Source organism: Zosterops lateralis (assembly GCF_965231275.1).
Source record: "Zosterops lateralis genome assembly, chromosome: 1".
In the NCBI taxonomy this organism is placed as follows: Eukaryota; Metazoa; Chordata; class Aves; order Passeriformes; family Zosteropidae; genus Zosterops; species Zosterops lateralis.
The window spans coordinates 101,534,877-101,550,844 of NC_139762.1; the positions used below are offsets into that span (position 1 = coordinate 101,534,877).

Sequence of the window (15,968 nt, forward strand, 5' to 3'; positions counted from 1 at the left end):
TGCCTGTGCAAGTATTCAGTGATGCAAAAGTGCCAGCAGAATGTTTTTTCTCAAATGCTGAGCAAATTTTGTGGAAAATAATGATTCAAATGAAAAGGTTCCATGATTTGCTGGCACTTTTTGTTCCATTTACTTTTTGTTCCACTTACCTTTAATGACACACTTGTTCCCTTCAAGCACCACAAAACAAAGACTATTCAGATGAATTTGCTCATCATAATCTTAAATTTTGGGCACCTTCAACCAGAAAGCACAACAAAGCTGTGCTAAACTGCATGGTTGCCTTGAAAAGTGAAGACTTTAATGACTGTGATATAATGGGAAATAGACGAAGTTGCTAACTTGCTTTCCAAATAGGAAACACACTGTTGTCTCTACTGCTGTTATTATTAGGACAGAGCAGATTGTGATCTCTGTTTCTGGGATGAACAACTGTTCACAAGGGAGATGGGTGAAAACATGTGAAAAAGGGAAGAAAAATTCATTAAACAGTGTTTACATCCAAATCCATCCCATGTGAAAACCTGCATTTTTCAGGAAGTACCAGGGTATTGAATGACTGTTTGGGGGTTTTTGTGTGTGTTGGGCATTAAAAAGTACCGCATCTCATCTGAGATGAAAACTCCAGTGTGTATTGTGCTGAAATAAGAGACAAGGTTAAGTAAATTCTAAGCCGATGAACAATTTCTTTGCATGAATCACTTTCATGAATTGTCATGGAGATACAGGCACTCAGCCTCAAAAGAGACACATTTATCAGCATTAGCAGTATAATGGAAGGCAGGCTTTGAAAGATGATCTCCTGAGACAGCAGATTTTATCGTTGTTGGTAGGCCATGTGGACATATGTGCAATTATATATGGAAACTTCATTTCAGTCTCTTGAGCACTGTTATCCTTCACAAACACCATTTTGTTATAATTCCTAATAATGGAAACCAAATTCAGAGGAAAACATGACTGACTTTAATTGTTCCCCCTGATCAGGCTATGAAAAAAAAAAAAATAAAATTACAAAACTGATTATGGTTCAGCAATCTGAGGAAACGATTTAATTTGTATAGCACACATCCTGGCACATTGGTCTTCTATGTTACCTAGATTAATTTTGCCACATTCTATTTACATTAATACTAATTATGACTTAACTTCAGCTGTTAAAAACCAGACACAAAAGTGATTGGTTGTATGCTTCTGAACTCAGTCAGCTTTCTGAGTGATGCTGCCTACTGCAGGTTGTGACTAAAATGCTAAATAGAAAAAAAGTTACCTTATATGTTAATAACATGATAGAGGTTAAAAATAGTCAAACTTTACGATAATATGTGATTTTCATTGATAACCAAGAGACAAACACAACTACAATCAGCTCATTTGGTCATCATGTCTCTGGCATCAGAAACAAAAGTTTTAAATTAATTCAAGCAAGGTGCTTATAATTGATTAGAAGCAGAGCCTCTAGAAGGAGGACTTTCTATTCTCTCCATTGTAGGACTTTCTATTCTCTCTATTGTCTCCTTGCATACACATTTCTCTTTTTCACATATATATTTATAAATTGCTTTTCTCTTTATAATTCTAAAGTGCAAATTAAGAATCAAATAAAAACCTGGCAAAATTCTATGTAGCCTCTGCTGGAGTCACTCTGAATTTTGGTTGCTCTGGCTGGATAAGGCTGTATGATTAAAGCATCATCTTTGTCTAGGGCTATGCAACATATTACTTCTGTTTTTCCTATCATGATGAATCAGTTTATCCCCAGAGCTCTAGGTTTTGCTTTTAGTGGAATATAAAGATCACAAGGAAAGTTACAGCCAGAGCAGTGCTGCACATCAGAACCCACAGGTGGGATGATTACTCCTGGTTATTCATTTATTTATCTGTTAATAGCTAGTCTGATATTTTCTTTATTCTGTCTTTGTAATCCTGCATTCTTTACCCAACTTCTTGTCTGCCTTTGGCTTCAAGAGCCCAGCTGTCTGTGGCAGTAGCCAGTGCCTTGCCCCTCCCCGGCAGCTGGAGCGATGCCCGAGGGAAGGGGCAGCCCCATCCCTCTGCTCTGCCTGGGAGCACAAGGGGCTCGCTCCCACCCTGGGGTCAGAGGGACCTCCAGCCAGACACCCAGTGCCTTTCAGACAGTACAAATAACAGCACTCAGGACAGCACAATCAGAGTTTTGAAGCTTTTGAAGAAAAGGGAAAGGCTTCGATGGGTTTAGGGTCAGGGCCCCAATGTTTTTGCTCAGCATCACTGCACGACTCAATGCATCTGTGGAGTTAGTGTGTTGTTATTGCAGGACAAAACCACTTTTAACTCCTTTAATGGCATTACTTTATTGCCAGGTTTTGTCTTAGCAATTTTTTTTAAAAAAGGATCAAATTTTCAAGTTTTGTTTTTCGCAAGAGCTGAAACAAGCAAGACCTTTTTCATTAGACAAACACAAGCCTCATACAAAACAACAGAGCTGATGGATGTTAGTCTTGCCTACTAAATATGGATCCCATCTGGAAAGGTGAGAAAGCTTTAGATCTTCCTCGCTTCCCTGCCAGGGAACATCCCATTCCCCTGACAGCATTTTTTCCAAAGGAAAAGAATGGTCAGGAGAGATTTATCAGCCAGATCTAAGCATGCCAGAAGGGTAGGACTCCAACCTTCATGCATCTTTCCCTCTGAAACTTTGTGTACAGAAATATCACCGATTTCTTGATCAGTTGAAACCAACTAGAAAAAGCGAAAGGGTGAGACACCCACACAGGCAAGCAGAGTTTTGACATATAAGGCAAACGAGAAGAGAGGCCAAATCACCAAAATCAAGAATAGCTCATTATTAGTTAAATCGTGAATAAAAAGACAGGAGAGGGGGAAAAAAAAAAAAGAAAAAAAAAAAAAAGAAAAAAAAAAAAAGAAAAAGAGGGACAATAGCCTTTCTGTGGTTTTGGAGGAACAAGAGGCTCAAATCCCAGGGGCTGAATATGGCCAATGGCCTCCTGACTGTATTAAACATCCAGTATGTGGATGCTTTCCTAAAACGTGTACATAGGGCAAATCATACAGAAAGAAAAGAAGGAACAGCAGTGCAAAGATGTGACAGTCACAGGTGCTCGGTCATGGACTTCGAGAGATCATTAAGGATAAATGGGAGTTAATGATTACCGATGGTGATAATTTGCATGCAATTGCACTGTGGCTCTGCCTGGCACTTCAGAAGGATGTTAATGGGTAAAAAAAGCAGAAGGAACAAAACCCAGATCCTTCCCTACAGAGTCTGCTGTCTAATTTAGACAAATGTAGAATGTGGAGATAAAGAAATGAAATGTATAGGATATAAATTAACTTAATTATGCAATGTAAATGCATAATATGTGAGAGATGTGATGAGAATGAAGAGCTGATCAAAAATTCCCCAATACAATATTTCTTTTCTGGCAGGAAGACACAAAGCTAGATAGAGGCCAACACCATCTCCTCTACCACCACCAGCTCAAGGGAACTGCCAGGCAGAAGACTGGTAAGCAATTTTGGGGTTGCAAGTCTGATGACAAGGCAGTACAACCAGCACCCAAGCATCTGGCTGAGTGCCAGCACTCCTACCTTGCGCTGGAGAACCACTTTTCTTTGTGTTTTGCCTGGTGCCTGGTATTTTCCAAGAAGCTCCGTTTTGCAATTCTGCTGAATAAAAACTTTTTTTCTTCAATACTGCTAGAGGTGAGAGAGTGCTACTACGAATTCTGCTTTTACACAACTTCCAGACAATCAGCTTCATGGGTATTATTTACTCAGGGTGCCCTGTGGTGGGGGTGAAGTTCCAGCTTACTTTCATGACAAGCTCTCAGTAAGTTAAAACACCAGTCTTGCCACATGCTATACATATCTGTAAGCGCGTGGATGCCCAAAATTTAAGTTTGAGGCCTTCTCAGTCACAAAGCATATAATGGGTGTTCATTCTAGGTATTTAGGGTATGTGCCCATGAAGAGCAGCATTTTGAACTTCCTGGGCTGTGTCTGCACCAACCTTTTTGGGCCACACCCAGGACCTGGCAGCTGTTTGACCAGGTCAGGCGTTAGATGTGATGCGCCCTGATCTCAACCAGCGAATACCCCTGAATGGACAGGGTTTGAAGACAGCTATGGGTAATATCCTAGAGCTGGGAGAAAGCCAGGACATGTACATATATGCTGGGCTATGTTGGTGTATAAGGTTATTTCTCAGTCTTTTTACCCTAAAGAATTGGTGAAGAAAACTAAATCAGCACCTTGCAGAGTGCTGATGCAATGGTTTTCATTTCCAACCCCAAGCCCTTTGCTTGCAAGAGTTATGATGGTGTGTAGAGGGTAAAATTTTTTCTCCCCGTGTGGCTTCTGGGATCACTTCCCTTTTGATGAGTGTTGCTGAGCTCACACTTGGTTTCTCAGTTAATTTTGTGGAGTCCTTTTTAAGGTTTTCCAAAGCTGGTCTTAATGCCTGGATTTGGGTGGAGGAGGCAAGCACGAGAACCCATTCTCTTTGCACAGCTCTGTATTTCCAGGAATGAGGAAAGGAAGCACAGTGCTGCCCACAAACCCCTATGGACACAATGGTGCCTTCATGTAGCTTCATCTGTAATTTGCATCTGTGTGGGCATGCATATATATTTCATCCATGTATTTTACACACTTGCAGAGAAATAAACTCTGACCTGACTGATGACTTAAATAGTTCTCCGTAGCAAGTGTCCCATTTTAAAGTATGATTAAGCCATGCTTGTGCCTTCTTGGCGAGGACACTCAGTCTGTTGTGTCCTGGGAAAGCAGGCTGAAGTGCCCTGGCCACTGGCCAGTCCCCCAGCACACCCACTCAGCTGCCCACCCTACCCCCTCAAGTTCAACATACTGAAGTGATTTTTTATGGTTTCTATTACAAATCAATGGATTTTAAGACTAGACAGCCCATAGGTCTTGGCTGTGTACATTGAGCCTGCCAAGGGGGCAGCAGGGGAAGCACATCCCTTCTCTAATGAAGGCACAATGTATCTCCTGGCTCCTTTCCCGGCTAGGTGAAATACTATCCCCATCTCCCTGGCTATAAACAGCAACTGTGCGGGTGCTGGGAAAAGCTTTAACTCCTACAGTCAGCACAAAAAGCAGAGGAAACCAGGCAGACTGCTTTCCTGAGAAGGACTGACCAGTGATATTCTGATAAAACCCATGTCCAGAGAGAGGCTGAGTGAGCAGCTTAGGCTGTCTGTGGTGCCTCAGCTTTGGGGAGCACAAGTTCATGCAACACCAGAGACATCAAACCCTGGGCTGCAACACGAGAGCTCGCGAGGTGTCGTTGCAGGGTGTGAACTGCATTCCTGCCAAGACACTCATTAGCACAAAGTCTCTGGCACAGTGTATATATTTAGTTAGTCCCTAAGCTGCGATCCAATTATTTTGTGAGACAAGGTGATTTGCTCTTCTTGTATAAAACCTGCAGCCTGAATCAATGGGTACAAGCACAATGAGCCTGAGAAGCTGCACAGTTTAGAGACTGCACTTTTGTCCTAAATTGCTTCTACATTATCTCTGGGAGGTCTCAGTAGATTAAGGCCTAATTGCACTCAAGTTAATACACCTGATGGCCCTGTCAAAACCCATAAAAATAAATTTTGAGTTGTATCATGTGATTTTGCTCAAAGTTGCATGTTCATGGAAACCATACCTGGGTAAATGTCTTTTTTTCTTTGTGGATTTCTCTGCTGCCTCTCCTCTTCAGGGAACTCTGCAAAAGAAGCAACACTGTGTTATTGATAAGCTAAATACAAAGCCTGCAAGTTTGGCAGGTTCCACCACTATACAATTAAATTAGGACAGAGAAAGAAAGAAAGAATATTCTCCTGAATACGTGGGGATTTAATTTTTCATAATAATAAGTAAAATTCTTAAAAGAACAAGATGATCAGGTCCTTGTCAGTGAATCTTTTAATGCCCAAGATTTCTCACCAAAACAAGGAATAAAATTAGTTAAAACTTTGTAGAAGGGGGGAACATTCCCCCCGCCCCCCCTTTTCTTCTATGGACCACCACAATTTTTGGCTAAACTTTCTTTTGCATGGGTCAGTGATTCATGTTTGATTAACGCAGGGCAGAAGTCCAAGAATCTTACTCACAGTCCATGTGAAACACATTGTGGAAACCTCAGAGCAAAGCAACCCTCCAAAAAATAGGCAAGGACATGCTTGTTTAAGCTATGTGGCATAACATTATTTGTTAATCTCTGCAAGCAAACATACTGAGGAGCCCAGGTAAAGACCAGATAATTCTCCAGGATTTTTGAATTTACTTTATAAACCAGATTTGATTGGTTTTGCAAATCTTTATATCCCTTTATAAGCAAGTATTTTTAAGCATGGAAATTATGCCATCATCACCGCTTCACTGAGAAACCTCTCACTTCCCAAGTGGAAAAGCACAGTTTTCCTGAAAAGTGAGAGGATGTTACCAATGTTTACTTGTGTGTCAGGACTGGTTTCCAGATGAGTGTGAGCTGGGCCTTTTTAGAAAAAGCATAAATTTGACACCTTTCAGGTTGAGGTATCAGAGGTGATCAAAAGGCATCAAAAAAAAAAAAAAAAAAAAAAAAAAAAAAAAAAAAAGGCAGAAAGCTGGAAACTGCAGATTTTTAATTCAAAGCAGGCTGTGTTGCTCTGTCTGTGCCCAGATACTCCTCAAATCACCCCAATATTCTGGCCTCTTTTATTTATTACTTCTGTTTATATTTGTTCTGTGGGGGACAATTTCCAGCTGAGGTAAATCTTGGGCTGCCATGGGTTGCCCACAGCTGGCAACATGGATTGCCCTCCTCCTCGGTCCATGGTGCAGTGATGGAACAGTGTTCCTGGACCTGTGCCTGCTCCCATGTCAGATGGGCTAAATCCCAGTCTCTGTAACCCACACTAACCCAGCACTGCAAAACATGAGCCCAGCAAAGAGGAAGGGAAAGGAGGGAGAGGCATCCTGTTAATTAGCTAAGTCCAGACTCGTGCCCTACTGTGAGCTGGCAGAAAACACAATGTGAGCTTGGGGACCAGCACACACCCCACATACAAATCTGAACCAAAAGCTTTCTCTGGCTTTGTGGTTTCTGCTTGTTCAGCCATGCAGCTACTGCATGTTATAATTATTGCACACTAAGATAAATCTCTCCTTTTACTCTTTGTTATACACAGATAAGTAGTTAAAACCCATTCATACAAAGCACCATATGCCCAAGACATCCTACAGTTTATTTTTGCTAATCTGCTCTCTACTTTAATCCAGTGATTTCCTATAACTAATGAAGCTGAGTAAGAGAAATATCTTTTTCTAGATACTGAAAAACAGTTCAATAAAAAAAGACTTTAAACACTAAAATCATCATATGAAAACCTGTTACACAAGCTTAGGATAAACAGCTACAGTTTTCTCTCTCTCTCTCTTTTTTTTTTTTTTTTTTTTTTTTTTTTTTTTTTTTTTTTTTTTTTATGTGGTGTTGTTCTGGGAGCAGATATGTAACTCAAAGCAATCACCAGTCAGCAGCATCACCCCCTGGCACGCAAGAGGGGTCATTCTGGTTGAAGAGAGATGGGGCATAGCCCTGGTCCTCACATTCACTTCTTTTCCATGTGACTTCAAGCAAGAACAACTTGACTGAAAGGAGGTTGCCTGGATACTGCATTTAATTTGTAAGCCCTTAGAGTCAGGGATGAGGCTATCAATTTCTGTAGAGGCCTTAATGCCCAGTTGTAGCAAATAGCTACTCATCATACTAGAAATGAAAAGCCTTGTGCCAAATGCTAAAACCCTCTTGCTCTTACCTATAGGCAAAATGTTACACTTAGACACATCCAGCTTGAGAAGCTATGAGATATAAACACATGGACTGTAGTGTGTAAGATAAAGTAATAAAGACTTTGCTGTGTAGTATGGGATAATACTTGGAAAACAAGGGGAAGGGAATTAAAATTTAGATAGATGACATGGATCACAGGCTGAGAAACAGGTAGGTAGCAATCCAGCTTTGGAAACTGCAAGCTCCACTCTGCACTGAAACAATGAATTTCACAGATCCAGACTAACAGGTTCGTAACATATTGCCCTAGATGAGACCTCATTTTAAGCATTTTCACACTGTCCCGTTGGATTGCCTTATGCAAGTCCCGTTTGGATTTGCGTAAGAGCGACTTTCACTAATCAGTGCCTAAGTGGGAGACTGCTTTCTATTTCCATAAGGCAGAGACTCAACCTTAGGCTGAGTCTGTCCTTGATGTAAGAAAAAGACTATTTATATATATTTACCTTTGGGGACTGTGAGTAGATTACAAGGAGAAACTTCCCTCACATGTATCAGTGGAGGACTTGAACACAAACATGGCAACAAGGCACTGCCTGGCCATAACCCCCTAAGCTCTAGATGAAAACAAGGCACTCTCCATTTCAGTACTATGGGTTCAGGCTGCACATGTGTATGAAAGACCAACCGATACAGCTGCTGTTTTAGCTGGACTAAGGGCAGAGGCTGCTGCTGCTAAAAGTAGGGGAATCTGCTACAAGCTTAAATTATTTAAAATGCAAAATGGTCCAATAAATGAGCATTTCTCTTTGATGTATAGGAGATTGGCATCAGAAGCTGATACGAATTAATGCTAGAAGGAACATTTCTATACTACTTTTGATACTCAAGAGACCAGCCAGGGTTGGCTGTCTACCAAAAAGTCTTTTAATGATGGTTAAACAAGATTTTATTCATCCTTTGGTTAACAGAATCTCTTAAGAGAGTGATTACTTGTGCAGACATTTCCTACCTATTCACTTTCACTGCAATTTGTTGATGGACCTCTTGGCTACCAAGGAGAGCTAACGTATGGAGACCCAGTGTTTTAAAAGTTAAACTTCCAAAAGATTATTGGATGTAGGGATTACAGTATCAACAGCAGGAAGAGACATAATTATTTTTACTTTCCCTAGGAGCCTAGCAGGGATGGGAAGAGGTAATTTGCATCTTCTGATGAATTTCATTCTTAACAGGTCAAAGAAGAGTCCTGCAAATTAAGCAGTGAAAGCGAGGAGTGAAATCCACGTGGGGGACAGCAAGCAGGAGTCAATGCACTGGAATTGGAGGTTGAGCAAAATCTGGAAATAAAGTTTGAGTTAAGAGCAACTGTACATGTAAACACATGATAGACTCCAAGTTTTCATACTGAAGCAAGTGCCGAGTAGGATGAGAGTAGAGCTGCAAACAGGCGTTGGTAGAGAAGGATTTGGAAAAGGAGAGAACCAAGAGTCCCTATGAGCTGCCGTCCTGTCACTTTATTCACTGCTGCTGAGAGGAGCAAGTAATTTGTGTGGTAGTCTGGCATCTGCAGGCAAATGTGGGCTTGCTATCATATGTGCATCAAACTGAACCTGCAAAATCCAGTAGTCAGTCGCTGAAATGACAGTGTTTGCAACTCAAAAACAGAGAGCCTGGATTGGAAAGTCCAGCCCTGAAGGCAGTTTCTATTACTGTGACGTGTGAGGAATTATGCACAAGCATCACTGGCTCTTATGAGCTGTATAAATAATGTTCTGTTCCAATGATGGTTTGCTACCGATTGCTTTGAAATGGATAATCATAATTTTCATTTGCATTCATTAGAAGATACTGCCTGTGAGGGACCTGACAGTATTTTTAAAAAATCATGCACAAATGACTGAATCCACTTGCTCTAAATCCAGCAGTAAGTGAAGCAGACCACTTGCAGATTACCAGTAACTGTGAGACTTACAGCTCCAGAGCTGCACATTGGCATTTCATAACAAGAGCTAAATTCTTGCTAGCTGTTGGGGCCTCTCATGTTCAAGAATGAACAAACCATCCAGAGAGACATAATGTCTGCCCCACAGAATGTCACTCATCAAGAGATCTTGCCAACGGACCAACTTTTTCATCGCACTTACTCTCCAAGAAACACCAGTGGTTTAAATGAAGGTAATTCTGCTTGGCATCTATGTGAATCAGAAGAAAACCAGATCCTCTTGTTAACAGATGGTCAGAGGGTGGATTTATCCTCAAGAGATGTAAACCAGTGTTCATTAACTGCACCACTAATCAGGAACGCTTCGCTGTGAGCGTTTTCCAGGCACTGTGCAGGGCTGCATAAGAAGATTCTGTCAGGAGAAGAAAAAGGATGGGGATCTCCATGTTCCTTCTCCAACAAACCCCATGCACACAGATGAAGCTCTGCTGGCCACTGCAGATTGTTTCCTTCTTAATTTTTTGTAGCTTTGGACTTGGCAGACCCTGACACTGAGGATGTGCATGATTCTCCTTCATCTCACTGTTTTAGAGCTATCCCTGTTTGTCCAGTCTTGCAGATAAAGGAAAACACCCTTTGTGCAGAGGTCTGCCCCTCTTAAATCACCACTGAATAAACTTTTCTAAGAAGAAAAGAACATGACCTGGAAAATGACCAGGAGCTTTTTCTTTAGAAGAGGCAGATTTCAGCTATCACACTGCACTGTCCTTTACTGTTACCTGCCCACTTGGGAAAAGGAAGCATTTCCCATTTCTGTGGCAATATCCCTTATTTAAGGCAGGACAGGGTGGCTTTCCATTCTTTATTGAGCCTTGAAGTCTCTCTAAGTCCCAAGTATTTGACTGAAGTTTTGCTTTGCTGCCATCCTATTCTTCTGTATTTCAATGGCTGTGCAGTGGAAGTACAGATTTTTCATTGTGAACTCTTGTATGTATCTACAGGATGGTTAATGGAACTGGGAAGTACAATGAAATTCTAATTGCTTTTCAATTGCTGTAGGCCCTTGAAAAAGATAGGCCCTCACCAAGCCCTGATAAAGCTGGGCTTGACGCAAGTGATCTGTATCTCCATTCATTCCCATGTGTGTTTCATTTACTAGAAACCTCTAAATACTGTGATATTCATCATTCACATGACCTAGCAAAGCAAGCTATGTCTGAAATATCATAAGCATTACAATTCAGGATAAAAGGCATCCCTTGAGTAAAAGAGCAGCAAAGCATACTAGATTTCACCACCAGCTTAAATTTCCCTAACGCTGCATTACTCTATTGTGCTAAGCTTATGAATAGGAGCCTCTTTCTTTTGCCTCTCACTATGAACACACTGCACTGTCTGTCTCATGTGGCTTCCTGGTGCCCTTCACATGCAGGCTGTGATATTAGCTGCTTTGGTGTTTACAAATAATGTGGTGTGACAGGTCTGGGAGTGTGCTGGGGAGGGAAGCACCAGGGTTGCACCTGCTGTCTGAAGCCCTGGAAGGTTAGACAGCAGCTCTTGGGAGGATGGGAGACAGCTGGGCTGGCTCTGTGTTCAGCTCACAACACACCATTTCACTTAATGTTTGGTCAGTGGAAGCTGATATGGGAGCCAGAAACCAATATAATAATTCTTATTAATAAAATAATTGCTAAATAATTGGTAAATTATAGAACCCAGAGATATAATAGTTGTTATCAATATAATAAAATAAATCCTGCAACAGACAGCTGAGATCCTAACCACTAATATGTATCACTGTCTTAGACAGTACTTCCGCCCAAACGTTTCCTAGTAACTTGTTAAATTCATTAAAATACATTTTAAAAGTCCCTGTCTGTCTCATTTTGTTAAGATATAAAATATCCCAATTACATTTGTCACAATACATAAAGAAAACCATAACACATGGAGACCAGGCTTTTCTTTCTTATGGAGGGGTCCTATTTCAGGTGAAGGAAACCAGAAAGAAGCCAGGCAGGTGATTGCAGACAGTGCTGCTTTTCCCCCTCCTGCTACACTAGTAGAGTGACACTGATGTGCCAGGAGCTAACACATCCCTCGGAGCCTCATCACCCTTCCACTTGTGCAGTTATTAAATGTGAGTTCTGCACACTGTGCCCCTTCCTTAACCCCACATCACAGGCACACATGCTACCCCTCTGCCTGGGCACCAGCTGAGCCTGAAGAGGAAACCACTGCTGCCACATCCCTCATAGTCCTGCCAGAGAGGAGTGGCATCCAGGCTAACTGCAGCAGTGGGCTGCTGCCAGGCCTCTTCAGGCTGCTCCATCTCCCACCACATAATTCCTGTAATGCCCATGGAAACCATTGCTAGGGCCACTCACCCCCTCCTCCCCACTGGTACAGGAGGCAGGAGCAGCACCCCAAATTCCTCTACATGAGCTGAGCTGCAGTGACTGAGCAGCAGCCTGCAAAAGGGAGTCATGTCAACCTGCACCCCCCCTTTGGGAAAGAACTTGTGGAAGAGTCAGGCTTAATCCGAGTGGTATGTGCTGCACTGACACTGCCTGAGCCCTCTAATTACCTCGTTAGTGTAATCCCCTAGCAGACAGCCCGTGAAAAATGTGCTGGGCACTATGTACACACAGAAACAGACCTGCCCTGAAACAACTTGGCAACAGGCATGGTGCTCATCAGCAGCCACAAAACCCTACAGAAAGACACACGCCTGGTGCTCATAGCCCAGGAAACACTTCAGCATGCCCAGAGGGAAACAGCCTCTCTCACTGTGAGGGCAGGCACCCAGCCAGCCCCTTGGCCAGCAGTGGCAGTTTGGGCTCTCTTCTCAACCTCTCTGGACAAAACAAAGGTTGCAAAACTCACTGAGAAGATGAAACAACTTGTATGACCTTTTTAAAGCCTTCTTCTCTCTTGTGTTGACTCTAACTGCAGTAGCCTGAGTAAGACAGACAACAGCTAGAAAAATTATGCCTGTCACACCTGCCCTGCCATCCACTGTCCACCTCACACTGCTTGGCATTGCCTGCATCACCCAGTGCTGAATGTAAACTGCCTGAAAACAGAGGTTGACTGTCCTTCCCTCCTGTTCTTGCTTCCCCAGAATGCTTTGCTGAATGGGACTGCAGGCCAGGTAGTGCTCAGAGATGGGATTGGGAGTTTGCATTCCCAAAGGAAGACAGTGTGAGAGCATTTATTGCTGGTCTCTGCACACCCAGCCTGGCATTCCCTGTAGCACAGCCGACCTGTTACAAACATAAATGTTGTTTAGTTGTTTTTTTTCCCAGAAACAGAGTAAGTAAGCAGGATACACACAGGGAATGGACACCTGCTGTCCAGTTGCAGAAGTAGTCTGCTAATCCTCTGCACCAAGACATTTTAGAAAGTAATACTATATAGCTGGCAGTCCCATTATCAGGACAGAATTCAGAGGACTGGAGGAACAAACTGGAGAATTTGCCAGTGATGGGACAAAGCAGAGTTAGACATGATTTGGCAGTGCTGATAAAGGAGAGGAGCTGAGCAAAGCTGCAAGCCCATATTAGGTCAGGAGGTTACTGCAACCATTTACAAAACTGGGAGAGGGAGAAAACACATACCTCTGCAATCTCTGTAGTGTTCAAGGTATGGGCCTAAAGAGCAAATTTCATAGAATCTAGAAAAAATAAGATTTTTGGAAGTCTTTTTGCAGGGAACGATATTCACAACATCTGTGTCCACATGAATAGATCACAACAGCCACAGGATTGTTCTTCACATTGGGGATGGAAAGGAAAATTTTCCTTGAGTAGACAACTATGAGTACAAGCATCTTCAATCTCCCCTGGATTAGAGCAACTTGCTGTTTCTATAAAGTATTAAATGAAATTCTAAAGAAGCCGAGAGATTAAAGGCCAACTTCAATGATCCCCAACAAATACATCCCAGACAGTCTTTGTAATCCTTGGTTACCCATCTATTATTTTACAATTTTAAGGGCATTGCACTCTGAAAAAGAGGGTTATAAAAATAGAGCAAAAAGACAGCAAATTCACACTTGGACAGCTGGTGACATTTTTGAACTTTGGATAGTTGCTACCTGTAATGCACTTTCCTATACATCATTCAATGCATACAACAATTTACTGCCAGTTACTGGGTCACCCCCAAGACATTCATATTCAGCAAGCCATAGGAGTCACAGTTCAAGCCCAAATAAAGTTAGTTCTGCTACAATGAGCAAGGCCATCAATTACAGGAAAGAAATTCAAGCCAGAGTGTAGCACTTGTAATTAGGAAACAGTGAAACCAGGGCAGGCAAGAGTGACAAGAAGGGGACAGAGCTCCTCCAAGCATGTCAGTGCAATGTCCACCCACTCTCACAGCATATTCTGTGAAGGAAGAGTTGCCCTCATGGGAGAAAAGTGCTGGGCTACCTACATGCTAAACTGCAGCTGGAAATAGACAGGAGGGAAAGAAATTGTTAGGAGAGCGTATAATTGCAAAATCCGCATTTCCTTAGTAAAGCCAGTCTACAAAGATGTGTCAGCAGCAACCCTGTAAATATCAAATGAGAACCCCTACATGATTGATAGAGCTTCACAAAAATGTGCTTAGAAAGGAGTATGACAAGCTCAAGTGGGAACACAGTGTTTCAAACATTAAAATTAAAAATGCACAGAAAAATTATAAATATTCCACAAATGCTAACAGCAAAGTAATCTGTTGTGAGTCATGATTCTGAGGAGACCTCAACTTGTGCAGGTATTTGGGTCACCCTTAACTATTTTGCCTGCTCCTGGGGCTGGACTGTGATTGTCTGGGAATCTCTTCTGGTTGCCTATGGGGAGCTGGGGTGGCTCTCTAAGTGTGCACGGGCTCCCCTCTCTCATGCTACTGCTGCTTTGAAGCCTGAAACAAGCTGCTTCAAGCTCCTTTCTGGGATTCAGGGTCTCAGCCTCTGACTCTGTGAACAAAAGCAGAAAATTAAAGACAAATTGTGCATTATTGGGTGTTATGTAGTGAAGCAAGATCCAGGAGAGGGGCTCAAAGGTCTCAGACCTCTGAGAGTGGCTCTTTGAGAGATGGGTGAAGGCAGGGATTGGGATAATGCTTCTTGGTCTGCTCTGTCGCTCCTGGGAAGGACAGACAACTTTTCCATGTCTTTACAGGGAAGCTGACTGCCCTGAGCCTCTCCCCATTGCACTGCCTCAGTGCTTCAAAGAGCTGGTTTCTGAGGAGGCAATGGTGCTCAGCACCTGCCCAAAGGAGAAATTCACAGCCTTAACTTTGTTTTATTCATCCCTCTCTAAATACATCGTATTTGGAGCCCAAGTCCTGTACTTTGTTTTGATATAGATTTGTTACAAATGACAATGTTTTATCTGTTTTCTTTTTCAGCGCAGAATAGAAGGAAAAAAGAGGATGACCCATTTATATTCCCTCAAATCAGGAAAAAGATTAGTTTCCAGACTTATCTGAGAACTTATCCCACTGTTTTCCTTTCTGCCTTTCTTGCTAATATCAAAACAAGCACAAGAAGCCTAAAATAGTAACATGGATGCACTTAAAAACAAACAAAAACCCAACCAACCAAATAAAACAACAATCATACCACATTTGCATGCTCTTGTGTGGGGTGAGTTGCAGACACACAGGCAGGGCTGGTTTCAGGAGCTGCTTCTGGATAAGAAGCTTTCTACCCTCCAGAAACTGAAGGATCCACCAGAGCAGTGCAAGGTCACCACACAAATGACCAGTCCCAAGACAAGACAGTGAGCAGGAAGGGACTGTGTCTGCACTGTTAGGCAGTTTGGGAAACTTGTACCATTCCTCTTCTTTTGAGGGAATGAATCTGTAACAATAGTCACACTGCCTATTGTACTTTAATTATAAAATTATTATGATAACAAATGAAGACTGACAGCTAATAGGTCCAACCCCAAGTATAGAAGAAAATATGAAAAAGGTGAGCAGCACAGTCAGTGTATCCTTGGTTGTAACTATGCACCAAAACACGTGGGAAGAGCTTATGGATCCCTTTGCAGAGCTTGCTGTTGTTGCTGCCTAGTAAAGGAGGTTTCTGAACATGATTTGCAAATCAGCTTCTGAAAAGTAATTTTTAGGCAGTAACTCCAAAGACTTTCTAATCTCTGTGCACTTCTCATGCTGAAGTACATCAGAGCAGGAACATCCTGATGTGTTTTGTATTTGATTTGCCTACTCCTAAGAACC

General features: G+C 42.2%; 1 protein-coding gene across 5 annotated transcripts in view; it reads right to left on the reverse strand.

The window, feature by feature from the left end:
• The window catches only part of MTCL1 (microtubule crosslinking factor 1), a 101,718-nt gene that overhangs the window by 42,698 nt on the left and 43,052 nt on the right, over positions 1–15,968 (reverse strand). For 3 of the 5 annotated variants that reach the window (XM_083869490.1, XM_083869489.1, XM_083869491.1), the window contains exon 4: positions 5,681–5,740. In XM_083869490.1, the coding sequence (XP_083725616.1) occupies positions 5,681–5,740 (60 nt within the window). Of the gene's footprint in view, positions 1–3,591; positions 3,670–5,680; positions 5,741–15,968 lie in introns of all 5 variants that reach the window. The other 2 variants (XM_083869492.1, XM_083869493.1) reach the window with 2 other exon arrangements.